Here is an 18,452-nt window from a genome sequence, read left to right as displayed (position 1 = left end):
TAATAGAAGTTTAAGGACATAATTAATCCACTGTTATCTTAAATGCCATGTGCCAACACAGTGCAGAGCAGCTACCTGAACTAAAAGTCAAGGGAATATTTGACTCCCAGGTATAATTCTCAAATGCACACCTTAAAGCAGATAAATGTAGGCTGTAGAAGAAATGGCGATCTTAATTTATAAGATCATCATTTAGCTTGTAAAGATAGTTTGCTGCTCTGTAAAAAAGCCTTCTGTAAAGCTAGACCATCTTACTATTCATTAATCAACAACCCCAGGTTTCTCTTCAGTACTGTAGCCAGGGTGACAAAAAGTCAGAGTCTTGCTGAGCCAGAAATCCTTAATTAGTAATGACTTCATGAATTACTTCACAAATGGTATGTGCTATGGTCGCAAGTGGCACGCTTACAGTCATACCACCCCGAGCACGCCCGCTCTCGTCTGATCTCAGAAGCTAAGCAGGGTTGGGCTTGGTTAGTACTTGGATGGGAGACTGCCTGGGATTACCTGATGCTGTAAGTTTGTGGGATGGCTGCATAGCAGGTCATCTACTGATTGGAAGGTTAGTAGTTGGAACTGGTTCCTCACGTCTGCATGCCAAGTATCCTTGAGCAAGTAAATGTGGCATGTTGTAAAAAGCGCTTTGAGTGCTCCAGGAGAGTAGAAAAGAATCAGTCCATTTACTGTTAAATTTTAATAATTAGAGAAAAAAAATTGTCATAACCATTTCACAGACATGACATTGTGCACAGCTACTTTTGATACCATGTTCCATACTGTAATATCTATTAATTGGCTACATACCACAGGCCTAAGAGCAATAGTTAAACTGTTACTTAAAATGCCATCATTTGATCCAGCTGTCTTAACTAATTATAAACAATCTCAATCTTCCTTTTTCTCTTGAAAGTTGTGAAACAGCCTACTTATCATCTGCAGAGGAATGGTTTGTTTAAAGAGTTTTAGTCAGGTTTCAGAGCCCATCACAGCATTTGTGAACATTACAAATGGGAACTGGGACAGGTGTAGAAACTAACTGGACACCAGCTACTCCAACCCTAAGGACAAGTAGGGGTGCAGAAGAGTGCTGGGTCTGAAACACCCTGGGAGTAGGAACTGGGACCGGTTGAATCCTAGCCACCCTCACCCAAGGAACTGCTACGGGCGCAGGGAATGGTTGGACCTTAGCCACACTGGGAGCAGGAACAGCAGCAGGGACCAGCTATTTTCAGGCAGTTCAAAAACATCACCCTCAACTTCATTTAAGTCAGCCTTAGACAAAAAATTCCCACTCATAACTTTCCCCACTAATTGACAAGGAAAACTGAGTTTTTATCCTAGCTGATCTAGAAAAACATTCTGAGATGAGGCAGTGCTAGGTACTCACAGCTACTCATCTTTCTGTTTCAAGAGAGCATCATACTAAAAACAACATATTAATATGTAAACATGAAAAGATTTCTATTAAATGCAAAGTGTTACATTACATTGAAAATCTGGTGGAGGAGATGTTTTCCTTAAGAACTGTGCCAAATGTCTTGATGCATGCTCAATCATCCAGGTAAGTACATCTCCAAAAGTTGATTCTGTTCATCTGGACGTAGCATTTTCAGTGGGAGAAACGTTTCGTCACTCATCCAGGTGACTTCTTCAGTCTCAGCTGACTGCAGGTTTCCCCAATCTTATAAACAGCACATTTGCATAATGACTGAAACCAGCCCACCGAAGGAACAATGGGCTGGGAGGTCAGTTCCTTCATCATAATTATGCAAATTCTCATGAGCATTGATCAACAACCACTGATCAACACCATCCCCACTGACACAGCGGCCAGGGAAGCAGAAGAACATCACATCAAGAAGGCCCTGAGTAAATGTGGTTATCCCAGCTGGACTTTGGTCAAAGCTGGGAAGGCGCCAAAAGAAAGCTCCAGCCGATCCAGGAGAGAAGGACAACCGCTGCCTAAGCAGAAACCTGTAGTGATCCCGTATGTGTCGGGAGTATCGGAGCAGTTGAGACGCATTTTTTCTAAACACCGGGTCTCTGTGGCTTTTAAACCCCAAAACACGCTGTGCCAAAAACTGGTCCACCCCAAGGATCGGGTCCCCCGACACAAACAGAGTAACATAGTGTACGCTGTTAAGTGCCAGGAGGATTGCCAGGATTTAAACATCGGGGAAAACAAACAACCTCTGGCTACAACACAGCAGAGCTACCTCATCAGGCCAGGACTCTGCAGTCTATTTACACCTACAGGCCAGTGGACACTCTTTCTATGATGAGGATGTACACATCCTGGACAGGGAAGAACGCTGGTTTGAGCGCCGAGTCAAGGAGGCCATTTACGTGAAAAGGGAAAGACCATCTCTGAATCGAGGAGGGGGCCTAAGGGTACATCTGTCACCATCTTACAATGCTGTGATTGCAGCCATTCCCCAACTCTCTGTGAATGGTACTCATGGCCATTGATCAGTGGTTGTTGATCAATGGCCGTGAGAATTTGGATAATTATGATGAAGGAACTGACCTCACAGCACATTGTTCCTTCAGTGGGCTGGTTTCAGTCATTATGCAAATGTACTGTTGATAAGATTGGAAACCTGCAGTCAGCTGAGACTGAAGAAGTCACCTGGATGAGTGACGAAACGTTTCTCCCACTGAAAACGTCCAGAATAACAGATTCAACTTTTGGAGAACTGTGCCAAATAAACACAGTTTGAATAAGCAACACTAAGGCTCATCTGCTAATTGGAAGGTTGGTGGTTCGATCCCTGCCTGCTCCAGTCTGTGTGCCTTGGAGAAGATACTGCCCTCAAGTTGCTTTCCATTGCATTCGTCAGTGTATGAATTTCTGTGAATGTTAGATATGCTTGTGTGACTGTGAATGGCAACTTATGTGAAAAGCTTCGACTGCTCAGATAGAGTAGAAAAGTGCTATATAAGAACCAGTGTATTTACTATATTATTACACACTGATACTGCAATATTTTTTTGTTGCTTTAGGTTTAAAATAGTCACCAGTGGTTAGAACAGGCGTTTCCCCGCAGCACGCCAAGTAATAAATACTTGTCAAGATAATAGCAGCCATTACTGCTTAAATCTATAAATAATTTCATATACTAAAAATGACAAAACTTTGCACAAACATCTCCTGGCTTAAAATACAGACGTGGTGAAATTCAACATCCAAAATGGAAATATTGATTTAAGCTGAAGCTTTACTGGTTAGTGATAATATACCATCCATCCATCCATCCATTCGCTTCCGCTTATCCTTTCCAGGGTCGCGGGGGGCGCTGGAGCCTATCCCAGCTGTCATAGGGCGAGAGGCGGGGTACACCCTGGACAGGTCGCCAGTCTGTCGCAGGGCTGATAATATACAACCAAGTTAATTTTAGTTAGAAGTCAGCCTTACTCAGTATGCAGTGGGAGTCATAATGGGAGTCATTATTTCATCATTGCCTTACAATCCTAAATCATAAGGATTCGGAGCTTGTTAGTAAATTGAATGAATTGTAATCATGATAATATTGTGATTACTGTTCAGCAGATTCAGTGGTTCCATGAATCAGGTTAAAATGTGAACTGTACATTAACCAGGCAGCCATCATACTGTAGTGAGACGTGTCTGCCACACTCTGTGAAAGCAGCCTGCTGTCTCCGTAGGTTAACAACAAGTCGTCTCTCTAGGAGGGCATCTGTCTTGCTTAATCATCCCCTAATTAAATTACCTCTCTGCGGGTGTGTTCTCATCCGAAGACCATCTGTCATAATCCACTCTCATGGAGGCAGGGAGCTTGTTGGACTCTTCACAAACGAGCAATAAGAAGAAAAGATCGCCTCTGAACTCTTATATCTGTCTGCACAGGTAAACCACTACAGTCTGGAGGACGTTTCTCATGAAGAGGCTGTGGGCATTTTGAAGAACACGTCTGATGTGGTCACTTTAAAGGTGGGGAAACCCACCAGTGTGTATCTATCAGATCCCTATGGGCCTCCTGATAACATGCAGTGTAAGTCTTATGGAATAGATTGTTATGCAGTTGCTATGAACTATATTAGTCTGTAGTTAATATCATTAGAAAATGGAGAACCAGACTGCAGCAAGCTTTACTCAGTCAAATATGTTCCTGTTTATTTCATAAGATTTGTGATATACACAGTACATGCAGAACTGTCTTCCAGATGTCAGTTTCTCATCTTCTCTGTTTAGTCATCTGTTACTCTGTTTGCTGTGTTGTGCTGCAGCTTTTTCTCCTCCCATGAAAAATCACGTCTCTTCCCCTATCAACACTGGCTCTCTGCATTACAAGTCCGACCTGCCTGTGGCTTCCCCTAGGAGTTATTCACCCCTCTCTGCGCACTTTCTGAGGGAAGAGGATGTAAACAGGTTGGATGGTTTTTCTTTTGTCTTTAATTACCTCCTCCTTACAATATGACATTCTTTAATGATTGACTTTAGCTTACCAAAGTTACAGGTAGAAACTCTTTCCACCTTGCTCCTGCTGTCTCTCCCGCTTGTCCTGATCTGTCTTTGTGTGCAATTTTGAAAAGCCATCAAAACTCTATTTTAAACAGTGTACTCTGTGGGAGTACACTGTTTAAAAAATTAAAGGAACATTTTGGAAACACATCCGATCTCAATGGTAAAAAAGTCATGGACTACAACTGCACAGACATGGTGTTAGGAATGAAAGGATGTCACACTGTTTGATGAAATTAAAATGATTAGCCTACAGAGGACTGAGTTCAAAGACACACCAAAATTTGGAGTGATAAAAATGATGCAGACTTTGCCAAAATTTTATTGGACCAGCTCAAAATGTTACTCATTAGTTCAGACTCTTTCACATCTGTCACATGTGTTCATGGTGAACCTCGGGCCACCCTAATGAAGTAAAAGGCATTCACACCTGTGGCCTGCTGGAAGTCATTTTGTTGGGCTGTGGCAGATACGCTTCCTGCTGATGGGCTAACGACCGTCTATGGCTTTGTAAAGTAACCGCCTCCTTCTGACACTGCTGAGGACACTGTCAGTGTTAGTGTCAGTGTCCTCTGTCTGTCAAACCATTCCTGTGTTGGGGGAGTTGTTGTGTTGTTGCAACTGTTGTTAATGTCATGAACACCAAAGCAACAGAAACTGATTAACACCCCCCTCTGCTACTTAACCAACCGGATCAATATCCCAGTAGTTTAACTAACTTGATGCTACATTCTGATTAAGAAGTGTTCCTTTAATTTTTTCAAGCAGTGTACTTGTGTTTATTGTTTGTGGTATAATCAAACCACGTTACTATGGTGCTGACATAGTAAAGTTTGAGTCAGAGCAGTAAAACAGATTTCTAAAGGCTCAAATGTGATGTGCTTAGCAAAGATGAACTATAAAACAATGCATCTACTAAGTGCTCTGCTTTGCTCACAGAGACTGATGTTTTGTCGTATGATATTCTCATGATCACTTGATCTTTTAGGGTTGTTATAAATCAGCTGTAAGAAACTAATTCTATCGTTTTTGCAGAATAGTGGCTCATAAGTACCCACTGCTACTCAGAGAAACTGTTCATCCATAATGGATGGTAAATCATCCATAAAGATAAATTATGTTTGTTGGAGATGTTTCTTTATAAAGCTGGTGCTTTATAAACGCTAGGAGAAAATGCATATGGTGTTTTCTACACCAACTGTATTTACTTATCTCAGTCTACATCTGCCTACTGAGTCTGTGATCTTCTTCCAGTTGGTGTGTGTAATTTGTTGTTTGTTTAGTAACCCTGTCTCCTCACTATGAAATAATGAGGAGTGACCAATAATATCCTTAGAAGCAGTCGTGAAAGGAACAGACTTCACAGTACTCTGGTAGTTGTACAATTTTGAATGTATACAGCATATATTTAGCCTTATACAGGTCTTTAAATGGAAAATGTGCTGCTTTTTTCAAAGTACTTTCCAACTCTGCTCGAGCACTCAAAGAAGTTAATACAACCTTCATCCATTCATACAAGCACAATTTTTCCAAATCTGACTGCACTCTAAACCTGACTGTTAGAGTCTTTTCTAACATTGACACACATTCACAATGAATACATCAGAGAGCAACTTGGGGTTAATTAACTTGCTCAAAGACACTTAGGATTGGATTGGATAAATGCATTCATTTGTCATATCAGTTGCCTGCAACTAGGTAGGTAGCAAAACGAAAAACAATGAAATGTGTAAAAAAAAAAAGGTCAGATCAGGAGAAAAACAGAATTTCTGCTCATACTGATCTTTAAGAGGACTCAGCATGAGGAGAAGATAAAAACTCCAGCACATAAAAAGCACAAGTATCATCACATCATAACACCATAAAAACACAAGACAAGCAACATGGGGGAGTATGCCAACATGCACAGCTGCAACTGGGACGCCGCAATCTTGTGATTGCGCCTCCGGCTGGACTGCTGTCCACATCGGATGGGAGGTAAGCATGTGAGGAGGCGTTGGATTCGGGGAAGGCGGGGTGATGGTGAGGGTGTGTCAGTATCAGTGTACATGTGTGCGTACGTGTCAGTATGTGTGTCCTGAGTTCAGCTTGAGAAAGTGTCCTTTCGCCTGTCAGGCGAAGAGCAACAGTCCGCAGCCTACACAGGTGGCTTTGAGGGATCGACCAAGAGAGACAGTTCGTTCTCGTTCTCGTATCTCTTGAAAGAATTGTTGTTGTTCTCGTCGCGTCAACCTTCAAGAGCATCCAGCTGGCGCCGTTGGGGTGGGGGGGTGGCCGAATGAAAGATGATGGATATGATGTTTTAGAGCGAACAGACTGCATCAATTTTACAGTTGTTCTTAGCGTCTGTCAGTGGTCTCCGGGTTAATCTCCCGTTTAAGAGCCGTGAGCTCCTCCAAGATCTTTCTCATATTATGTTCAGTAAGAACAGTCTGAGTACTCACAGCTCTTCCCACATTTCGATCAAAGCGGCAAGCCTTGTGGGGTTTTGAACAGCATTCACTGTTTTCTTCAATTTCCGATAAACCAGGGCCAAGCCAGCTCCGTTCAGCAAGAGCCCCATTATCATGGTGCCGAATAGGTAGATGTCTTCAATGTCCTCAATAGACAGTTGAGTTTGTAATGCATCTAATTTTGCTTTTCAGTGTCATAAAGCTGTTGGATTTGACTTGAAATAGTCTTTTAGCGCGGCAGTTGGAAAGTTGGATCACCTTACGCTAACTGTAGCACATTTTCTAACCTCCTATCTTCTACCACTTATAGTGGTCTACAGTCCAGAGCAATCCATTAGTCTTCCAGTAGTCTTTTGAAATGAAATTTGCCTCTGATCAGTCCTAGCAAACCACTTTCATCTGATTCTTTATAGCTCTGATGTGTGCATCAGTGTAATCGGTATAGCAGGAAATCATGCATTGACAAAAGTTCTCCTTTGCTTGGAATGCAAAGTGCAATTAAATGCGGTTTTTTTTTACGCGTTACTTTTTTCAGATTAAATAATCTTAATTAAAATTAATTTCCCACCCCTAGTTGAAATATGATTATGCAGTATTGAGATACCTTAAGGTTTCCATTTAGATGGCTAAACTCCTCACCCTATCTCTAAGAGACAGATCACCCACCTATCGAAGAAAGCTAATTTCCACCGCTTGTGTCTGTGATCTTATTCTTTCTGTCACTACCCAGCGCTTCTGACCATCTGTGAGAGTAGGGACGTAGTTTGACTGTAAATTGTCAGCTTCACATTTATGCTCAGCTCTCTCTTCACCATGACCGCGCGATCATGGCTCAAGAGTTGGGAGTTCGCCTTGTAATCACAAGGTTGCCGGTTTGAGCCCCGGCTTGGACAGTCTTGGTTGTTGTGTCCTTGGGCAAGACACTTTACCCGTTGCCTACTGGTGGTGGTCAGAGGGCCCGGTGGTGCCAGTGTCCGGCAGCCTCGCCTTTGTCAGTGCTCCCCAGGGTGGCTGTGGCTACAATGCCATCACCAGTGTGTGAATGAGTGGATGACTGGATGTGTAAAGCGCTTTGGGGTCCTTAGGGACTAGAAAAGCACTATACAAATACAAATACCATGATCTGATGGGCAATTCATCCCCCTCATCCCAAGACTCTGCTTCAGTGTCAGTGGTATCGAGGAGTTCCTTGAAATATTCTTTCCATCGTCTGATTACGTCTTCATTTGAGGTCAGCAACGCCCCACTATACACCTTGTGAATAGAGCACCGCTTGCACCTTCTGAGTCCCATCTGACAGTTTGATAGAATCATTTCAAGGAAGACTGAAAGTCTTTCTCCATGATGTCATCGAACTCTTCCAACACACAAGTTTTTGCTTCAGTTACCAATCAGAAAACATTCTGTTTGGTGTGGCGGTACCCTTCAGCTACTTCTGTAGTTCCACAGCTAGCCAAGACTGAACATGACTCTTTCTTTAGCTTACTGGCAAAAGAAAGAGTCACGTTCAGTGTCAACAATCTGGTTCGGAGAAATTCATTTCCCCAGCATCCCTTGGAATGTAGGGATGGAAGTCAAGTAGTTCCCAGTAGTTTAATTCCTCTGGAATTGTTACTTTGATTTTCTATTGATTCCACTTGCACTCACGCTACAACCAGCTTATTTCTGTTCTTATGCAAGAGGCAGAATATAATGGTGCAGTCTGCAGCATGGATACACCCATTACTTTTATTTTTAAAAAAGGACAAGAGCACAATGCAGTGCAAACTGTGTCCAGAACAGAAACAACTGCATTATGCCGCTAACACAACTTCAGCACTTTGGAAGCATGCTAATGCTAAGGGTAGCTAAGAACCCAGAATGATGTTAAAATATATTTCTCAGGTAGAATCCCTGTGGCACTTTAAAGTCTCTTTTTGCTGGTTTTCATCTTTGCTTTGTGCTGTTGGTGTTGTATTCATACTATTTGTGTTGGTGTGTGGGACTGTAGCATAAAAGTTTATATTTTTAAATTGTAACTATGAGGCAATGCGTTGAAACACAAAAATAACATAAATAGTAGTATAACAAATTACTTTCTCCTGGGAATAATTACCCATATGGAAAAGAAATAGTAAAAACTTATAAAAGACTTGCATAAGATGTGGCCTACTTCATATAGTGAATCATATAAGGCGTATATGATTTACTCATGAAAGTGGCCACTTTCTCATTACTTTCATATATTGTTTTAGTAAGTATCCAAAACATACAAGTTTCATTTATATAATTTTTCAAGGGATCTTATATCTGTTTTCACTCTTGTATGCTTTTCATACAAGTTTCACACAAGACAGATACAAACTTTATAAGATTTATATATATCTTTTCCATATGGGTAAGTAATGTACTGTATTGCTTTAAAGAAGCTTGTTTTGCGTAATACATTACTTTCTTTTCCAAAACTGATCACAACAAATAGGGGAAATAGCTCCAACATTTGACCGCATGAATGCAATTAATTTGCATGAATGTAATGTGTTGGGTATGCTGCTTAGAGATGGTGGTGAATCTCAAAGCAGAGCCAATGAGAACCCAATAAGAACTGATGACGAATCAGAAATGAGCAGAGAAGCCAATAAATATCAAACCAAATTGTAAGTCCACGGTTCGGCCAGTGGTTGATCCCTCCGGCATCCCAGCTTTGATTTCTAACTGAACTCTTAGATCCAATCTGCTGTTCTGCTCATCTCAACAACTTCTCTTCTATGAAAAACTTTTATACCCGGTTCTCGTTTCTTCCCCCTCTCCTTTTGGACGTCACATCTGCTGAGATGACATCTGGCCTCACCCATTGTTACATCCAATCACAAAACAGGCCATTTAGTACATTTGATTAAAGTTATACCTGATAATATTCTGATCAGTACTAAGCAATTATCATGATTATCAGCAAAATGAATTCTGCATTTAACCATTGCAACATACCATTTTTCTCATGGAGAATCATGTATAATTGTCATGTGAAGGTGTGTGGCAGGCAGGATTGGACCCAAATGCTTGACTCATAGATGGAAGGTAAAACTAAAGGCGGCAGCTTTATTTCTGGGAAAATAGTGCACAATATAAACTCACAAAAAACAAACTAAACTTAGAAAAAATGGAAACTAGAAACAAAACACTGGGAACTGAAAACTCAAACAACAGGAAACTAGAAACACAGAGAGACTTACACACAGGAGGAGGTACAACACGATAAAGGGCAAAGGCAAACACAGGCTTAAATATACAGAGGAGTAATCAAGGAATAAGAAACAGGAGGGAGACACAGCTGGGATTAATTAGACATAACAAGACAAAGGGAAGCAAAGCTAGACACACTGACGTAGGACATGGTACTGTCAAAATAAAACAGGAAATGACCAGAACACAGAGACACAATACTAAAACAGTACAGAGGGAACACAGAAACCAAAACCTAAAAACTAGAAAATCATAACCAGAACTAAACAGAAACTAAAGATAATAACAATCAAAACAAAACTGCTGAGTCCGCAGACTCAGGACCATCACAATAATAAGAGGATAGGGACACATTTGTTATCTTTTACATTCCTGCAAACTACATTTCTCATTAATTAGACTTATACTTTGATTACATTTTTGATTAGGAAATTTACCTTTACTTTTTTTTTTTTACAATTTACTTTTAGCAAAAGCACATATCTGAGAACTCTGCTTGAGCAATCTATATCACTTTTAAAACATAAAAGTCCTTTTACCCTCTGTCACATGCGATGAGTTGGCAGAATTCAGTCTCTTTCAATCCTGCCTTTCTCAACAATGCCGTTGTGTTTTGTCCTTTAATGAAATACTAGTGAAGAGCTGAGATCAGAATATCACTCGTTATCTTGGAGTAACATATACTGTCCTTAGGACTGAATGGTTGCTGGTTTCAATGGAAACTGATATAATTTGTGGACAGTGCAGTGTTCGATACTGTTGACCATCATATCCTATTAGAGTGGTTAGAGCATGTTGTAGGCATTACAGACACTTTACTGCAGTGGTTTGTATCATATCTATCTAATAGACTCCAATTTGTTCATGTAAATGGCTCGTGTGTACCCTAGGACTTAAATCTCCCCTAGGACCCATTTGACCTTAGAACTGAAGAACCTTCTCGGATGAGAGGTGAAACGTCTTCAGGCAACTTAAAGAAGTCCAGAGGCTTTTTTTTCAAGCTCCTTAGACTCTACTGCACTTCCTCTTTGAATCTCAACAAACACAAAAAGCTGGTCAAAATTCAAGCATTACAGTTATTCCATTAAATGTGTTACATGTTCTCCTTCACTATATTAATTTGATTTATACTTAATTATATTTGATTCGAATTATATACGATTAACCATTAGCAGGAATCATATATAGATATACTAGCAGAGATGGGCAGTAACACGTTACTTCTGATTACTCGTTACTTGGAAAAAGTAAAAGTTAAAAAGATTTAAATTAATAAAACAAGTTTTGAAAAGAGATTTTTTCATTTGATTCAATTTTATATGATGGGTTATGCAGAAAAAAACAGAACTGGGCTGAGGGGTCTATTGGTTTATTACATATTCAGGTTGTGTATCATGTTTTTAAAAAGTAATTAAGTAACTAAGTAATAACGTAACTAATTACTTTTGAAAATAAGTCATCAGTAAAGTAAAAGGATTACTTTTTTGGAGAACTAATTAGTAATTAGTAACTAATTACTTTTTTCACGTAACTTGACTACCACTTTATACTAGTGCTATAGCACTATTTTTAACCTAGGCTGTGCAGGAAAACCCAGGAGTGTTTCTGAAACACTGACACCAGCTTGTCTGGCGCTATCAACCATGCTATGTTCAAAGTAATTAAAATCAACTTAAAATGACCATCTTGACCACAGCTGCATGCTTATATGCACTGATTTGCTGCCATGTGATTACAATAGGCAACTGAACAGATGTACCTAACAAAGTATAAATGTGTAAATATATAAATCTGTGGAGGATATGGATCAAAGTGACACTATTACTCAATAAGAAATCAAGTGGATTTGTGGAAGTGAATTGTTGACCATTTAAGTTTGTAATTAAGTAAAAATTTGTGTTACTATAAATTAGTAAGTGTGCAACGCATGACACCCGTTGGTTTGGTGTTTTGACCAGTAAGACTTCTCAGTGTGTACAGTATTTTTTCCCCTTTTAGCCACATCTCAAGGTGCGTTATGGGTTTCCTTCCCATCTTTCACGTATGTATTTATCTCAGTCTATTGTACTCCATCTACTCCACCTCTATTCCACCTCTGCCTCTGGACACTAACCTCTCTGCTCTTGTCTCTCGCTTCAATATAGGCCTCCTGAGCCAGTTTACAGCACTGTGAACAAACTAAGTGACAAAGTGCCCTCCCCCCGACACTATTCCTCAGTGGAGTGTGACAAAAGCATCTTCCACTCTGCCCCACTCCCTAACTATATCTTAAGTCTGTTTCCTGACTTGGATATCACCAGGTACTTTCAACCACCACCCTCACTACCTTTCTGCACTGTACCACTTGTATCCCATCTAACCATATGAATAGCATGCCATGTTATTATATAATTACCTTATTTCTTCTAATGCATTTGTTGTTTACTCCCTTGGGAACCTTGTCGTGATATTGTTTTTCTCAAGCCTTCCTCCTTTCTGCTGTTCTCTCTTTCTTTAGGACATTGATTTTTCAGGGTCATGACCTTATTCATTATCAAAGTTAGACCGAAGATGGAGGAATTCTCTCACAAAATAAAGATGTGTTTGAGTAAGGTAGCTAATGTAAGCAGAGGGTAAGGAGTCCTCTGCTGACATTAGTGGAAAAAACATGTATTGTTGCAATACATAGCTCTTGTGGCCACAAGTTATTAATACATAACCCAATATCAATAACTGATGGCAATGGTGTAGAAAGGTTTGGAAATGCAATAACCAATATCTTTGGCAACACTCTTCTAACTTACAGTCACAAGTTACTTACTCATGGCCTTCCATTACTAACTCTTTGACTGCCACAGCCAGGCAAAAGGGAACCAAGAACAGGACACAAACATATACTGAAGAGTTACGATTTTATTTACTTAGGGGCAGATTATAAGTCAAAATGGAAATAGACTGCAGGTAAGGCTGTTGAGCTGGAGAGAGTTGGCAGGTGAGCAGGGGAATATTGGTCCTGAAACTGAGTCCTTACTGAGACTAAAAGATCGCTGCCTGAGGCACTGTGCCTCCCCCTTCTGCCTTAGCTGGAATGGATTGATGTAGGTCATGAATGCATGGGGACTTCCCCTTTTCTTGTTGCCCATTCCTTTTGCTCCCCCGTGTGCTGTGTTGGCCAGCACGGTGCATGTCCGGGGTCTTCCTGGCGGAATTTGTGTATGAGTCCTGTGTTCACCCATCTGGGATGGGGTGGGCACCTTCTGCTCTGCCAGGAGATGGCAGGGGTGACGGGGATGGGTGCCACCCCTGCCACCCCTTGGTTGTGTCGGCTGGTATCCTGGGCTCTGGGTGTGTTTGCTGTCCCTTGTAGCCAGCATGTGAACAACCCTATGTCCTGTTGTTTTTTCCACATTCTGCTCTGTTCTTCCTTGAGTGTTTGGTTTCTGAATGTCATTGTTGTGCATTTTGGTTTCTGAGATAGTAGATAGCTGTTGGTAGTGTTCAGATTCAGTTGTTGGTGAGGAACTTGCACACAGGCTCATAAGGACTTTGACCTCAAGGTCATGTTTCTAAAACTCTTGTTACCACGATAACTTGAGAAAGATGTCACCCAGGACTTTTAAAATACCATATGTGTATCTATTAAAAATCTCTAACAAGTCTGAATCTCAGTGGCCTCAACCTCAAGGTCAGAGATAAGATTTTCTGAAGATCTTGTGAATGTGGTAGCTCTAGGAGGTCACATAGGCTTTTCACATTTAACATCCATAACATCCAAAATCCATTTTACATTTTAAGCTGGGTAATTGTCAGTGATCTGGGGCAAATGCAGGGCTCAGCTAATATGGATAATTTCAACTGGATCAGTTGAACTTTCATAGAATTTCATAGAACCTTGGTGGTTCTTTACACTATACATGCTTCCTTTTGGCAGTATAATTTGAAGACATGGCATACATTTTTATTGCTATGCAGGTAATACCCATTTATATCTGTAAATGAAGCATCCTTGTCAGGTGCCCAAAACACCTGAACAGGCTCCTTTTGATGTGGAGGAACAGCAGCTCTACTCTGAGCCACTTCAGATGGCCGAACTCCTCACTCTATCTCTAAAGGTGGGCATACACTGTGCAATTTGTTGCCCATTTAGAGATGATTATTCAGTCGTTTTGGGGATCGGCCTGAGTTTCACCTTAATCGTGAGTTGTGCATCATCGTGTAGTATACATGGGGTAATGAGAAGCAATTAACACCTCACGACCAGCTCCCGATAAGCAATCATATCGTCTCAAGAAAATCAAACCTGTTTGAAATCCTGTAGCCCCTTGTGAGGGTGTCAACGCAACCCCTCACGCTGCGCATGGACAAACACAGAAATGGAGGTGAAAAAGATGGAGCAGCATGGCAGTGATGTGTGATCTGGACACAAGCGATGGAGGCCCAACTTGTAGAACTTTGGCAAGCTCGTCCGAGCCTTTTCGATGTGGCCTCACAAAATTGCCTGGTCAATGTTTTTCATTAGCAATTTAGCAAAGGCGATGGTGGTGGTCAGTGTCTGTGTGAGTGAAAGACAGAGAGGGAGAGGGGGAGAGTGAGAGACAGATTTTGTGTTATAAGCTTCATATTATCACTTCATGTTATAGATGCACAGTGTGAGCACTCAGGTGGCATCAGAGCATCGGGCCGTATAGTGTGAGACCCTGACCCTGACCTACGAACTTCTAACCCCTGCGAGTCAATCGTACAGTTTGAGCAGGAGCTGAATAACACGACTGAAAAAAATCGCACAGTGTATGAGCAGCTTAAGAGAGAGGCCAGCCACCCTTCGAAGGCAGCTCATTTCTGCCACTTGTATGTGTCATGTCCTTCTTCCAGTCACTACCCACAGCTTGTGACCATAGCTGAGGGTAGGGACGTAGAGCAACCAGTAAATTGAGAGCTTTACTTTTTACACTCAGCTCTCTCTTTACCATGACGGACCAGTACAGCGTCTGCATCACTGCAGACGAAGCACCAATCTGTCTGTTGATCTCCCGCTCCCTTCTCTCGTCACTCGTGAACAAGACCCAGAGATACTTACTCCTCTACTTGGGGCAGGAACTTGTCCGTGATCATGAGTGGGCACTCCACCCTTTTCCGGCTGAGGACCATAGCCTCAGATTTGTAGCAGTTCCAGTGCCAGCTGGAGGCTATCACCTGATGAAGTCAACAGAACAACATCATCTGCGAAAAGCAGAGATGAGATCCTGAGACCACCCAAGGGAAAGTCTTCCACCACTTGGCTATGCCTACAAATTCTGTCCATAAAAATTACGAACAGAATCGGTGACAAAGGGCAGCCCTGGCAGAGTCCATCACCTACTGGAAAAAAGTCAAACTTATTGCCGGCAATGCAGACCAAGCTCTTGCAACAGTTGTATAAAGATCGAATGGCCCATAGCAATGTCCCAGACACCTCATACTCCCGAAGCATCTCACACCACTGACACTCCGAGAGACATGGTTGAATGCCTTCTCCAAGTCCAAAAAACACATGTAGACTGGTTGGACAAACTCCCATATGGCCTCAAGTATCCTCGAGAAGATAAAGAGCTGGTCCAGTGATCCATGACCAGGATGAAAATCGCATTGTTCCTCCTGTTTCCGAGGTTTGACTAACGGACACTCTCCTTTCCAGCACCCTGGCATAAACTTTCCCAGGGAGGCGGAGGAGTGTGATCCCCCTATAGTTGGAGTACACCCTCCAGTCCCTCTTCTTAAAGATTTGCAGACTGGGGTGGTGGTTCCCATTCAGAGGTACCGCCCTGATGTCCACGCAAGTCTCCAGAGGTGTGTCAGTCAAGACCTACAACATCCAGAGACTACAGGAACTCAGGGTGGACCTCATCCACCCCAGGGGCCCTGCAACCAAGGAGGCGTGTAATTGCCTCAGTGACCTAACCTCCTGAGATAGAAGAGTCATTCCCCTTGTCCCCAGACTCTGCTTCCTCCACAGAAGACATGCCAGTGGGATAAAGGAGAAGCCCAGAAGGACTCCTTCTTCAGCCTTGTGGCTCCCTTCACCTCTGGTGTCCACCATTTGGTTTGGGGATTACCACCACAACAAGCACCAACCACCTTGCGGCTGCAACTCAGTGAGGGGGTTCGGCAGTCGAGGTGCTAGACATGGTCCATTCGGACCAGGGCCTCTTGCCTGGCCTTACTATACATTTGATGTGCCAGGTTTGTCCAGCATCCTCCTGCGTCAACTGATCCAACTCACCACCAGGTGGGATTAATTGACAGCTCAGCCCCTCTCTTGTGTCCAGAACATATGGGTGCAGGCAAGTCTGCGGGACCAGACAGGGTGAGTCCCCGTGTCTTCAAGGCCTGTGCCCCCCCAGCTTTATGAAGTCTTTCATAAACTGTTCACGATAAGTCTGAGTCTGCAGAGGGTCCCAGTGCTGTGGAAGACGTCAGGCCTCGTTCCTGTAGCAAAGATGCGACATCCCAGTTGTTTCCAGGATTACTGACTTCTGACGTCTTAAAAGACTGATGATATGTGTGTCCTCAACATTGTGGGTCTGACAAGGTGATCAGCAACACAGGGGCACCACAAGGGACTGTCCTCTAAACCACAGACTTCACTGCAAAGAAACCTGCCATGTTCAGAAGTTTTCTCATGACTCTGCTGTGGTTGGATGCAACAGTGAAGGTGAAGAGATGGAGTACCGGGCAGTGGTTGAATCCCTTGTAACATGGTGCAAGCAGAATCATCTGCAGCTCAATGTGACAAAGACAAAGAATTGACTGTAGACTTGAGGAGGACCAGGAAACCAGTGACCCCTTGTCAGGAGTTTTCCTGTTATGCAACTCAGGTCAGAATAAAAACGCTCGGACAGGTTTAACGTGTACACGGTCGAGACTCAGGGAGACTCGCGCCCCTGTAGTAAAAAGAAAGTCTTTATTCAGAGAGCACATACAGGAAGAGAGAAAATAGAACTGCAGGCTTCCTGTGTAACTTCCCCATTTAGGAGTCTGCACAGAGTTGCAGAGTTTAAGCTGAATACTGAAAAGAGCAAACACATTTAGATAATGAAACGTACTTTTAAGCATAACATAATAAAAATCCCAAAATCCTAAAAAATCTCTTATCACCCCTCTTTCAGTCCAGAGGGTAGATGTGGACATCATGGTGGACTATAAATACCTCGGAGTACACATTCTCTATGCTGTTGCATAGAGAGGGTCGCAAATGCCAACAGACTTAATAAACGGATCCGCAAGGCCAGTGATCTTGTGAGGATGGAGCTGGACTCTATTAAGGTGATGTCAGAAAGGCAAATGTTATCCAGTATAAGGACAATGCTGGACAACACCTCCCTCCTACTCGGTGATGTGCTGGCCAGTCACAGGAGCACATTCAGTGAGAGACTGAGATTACCCAAATACACCACTGAACGACACAGGAAATCATTCCTGCCTGTGGTTATCTCCCTGTACAACTCCTCCATCTAATGCACAGTGCAATAGTTACACCCTTTTACACATCCTCTGCAGTGATAACTGCTCTGCCCTCTTGAGTCAATGCCTCCATTCTTCCAGGGCTAGTTTAACGGCTAGGAGTTTTTGGTCATCACTGTCATACTTCTCCACAGGGGACAAACAATGTAAAAAGAAAACACACATATGCAGGTTATCATCTATTTGATGTAAAAATTTAGGTGCCCCTCTGTATTAAGAGATATTAAGCGAGTGGAACTATTGCAGTGTGTACTTGTGCTGGGACTCATCCTGTCTGGTCATGCATACTTACCTGAGTAGAGTCTAGTGTTTCTGAATGAGGTCGTACGTGAAAATGATGGGTGGAGGAGAGGTGTCAGGTTTTTCACTGGAGGTGAAGGTGCAGTAAGGAGAGAGAGGGAGAGAGTGGTGTAGCTGTGGACTCCAGGCTCACCACAGGTAAGTCAGTAGGAGCTGAGCATTAACTGCAGTATCAAATCAGTTGAAGAACAAATTCAAGTCACTGGCTCTGTCCCCCAGCAGCTTCTCTTCTATTGGATGGCCTGAATCCAGTGATACCCTTAATGACACTCCAGACCTCTCTGCTGTTTTGCTGGAGTTTCTGCTCTAGCTTTCTCCTATTATTGTTCTTAGTTTCTCTGATCTTGCCGCTCAATAATCCCATTCTCAGCTCCACTTTATTTCTCACTCTGAAAGATATCCCCTTGTTATTGAGGAGGTCTTTGATGTCATTAGTCGCCCATGGCTTGTTATTTGGGTAGCAGAGAGTCTGAGCTGGGACAGTGGAGTTAGTGCAGAAGGTTATGTTGTTAACA

At 42.4% G+C, this 18,452-nt stretch overlaps 1 protein-coding gene and 1 pseudogene across 3 annotated transcripts in view; both read left to right on the top strand.

Moving 5' to 3' along the window:
• Nucleotides 1–18,452, top strand: part of dlg2 (discs, large homolog 2 (Drosophila)) — a 177,485-nt gene that overhangs the window by 118,216 nt on the left and 40,817 nt on the right. For all 3 annotated transcript variants that reach the window (XM_039618617.1, XM_039618619.1, XM_039618618.1), the window contains 2 exons: nt 3,869–4,013; nt 4,249–4,390. In XM_039618617.1, coding sequence (XP_039474551.1) covers nt 3,869–4,013; nt 4,249–4,390 — 287 coding nt within the window. The remainder of the gene's footprint in view (nt 1–3,868; nt 4,014–4,248; nt 4,391–18,452) is intronic.
• Nucleotides 404–522, top strand: LOC116312932 (annotated as a pseudogene).

The sequence above is a fragment of the Oreochromis aureus genome, linkage group 10 (genome assembly GCF_013358895.1).
Source record: "Oreochromis aureus strain Israel breed Guangdong linkage group 10, ZZ_aureus, whole genome shotgun sequence".
Lineage (NCBI taxonomy): Eukaryota > Metazoa > Chordata > Actinopteri > Cichliformes > Cichlidae > Oreochromis > Oreochromis aureus.
This window is presented reverse-complemented; position numbering and strand designations above follow the sequence as displayed.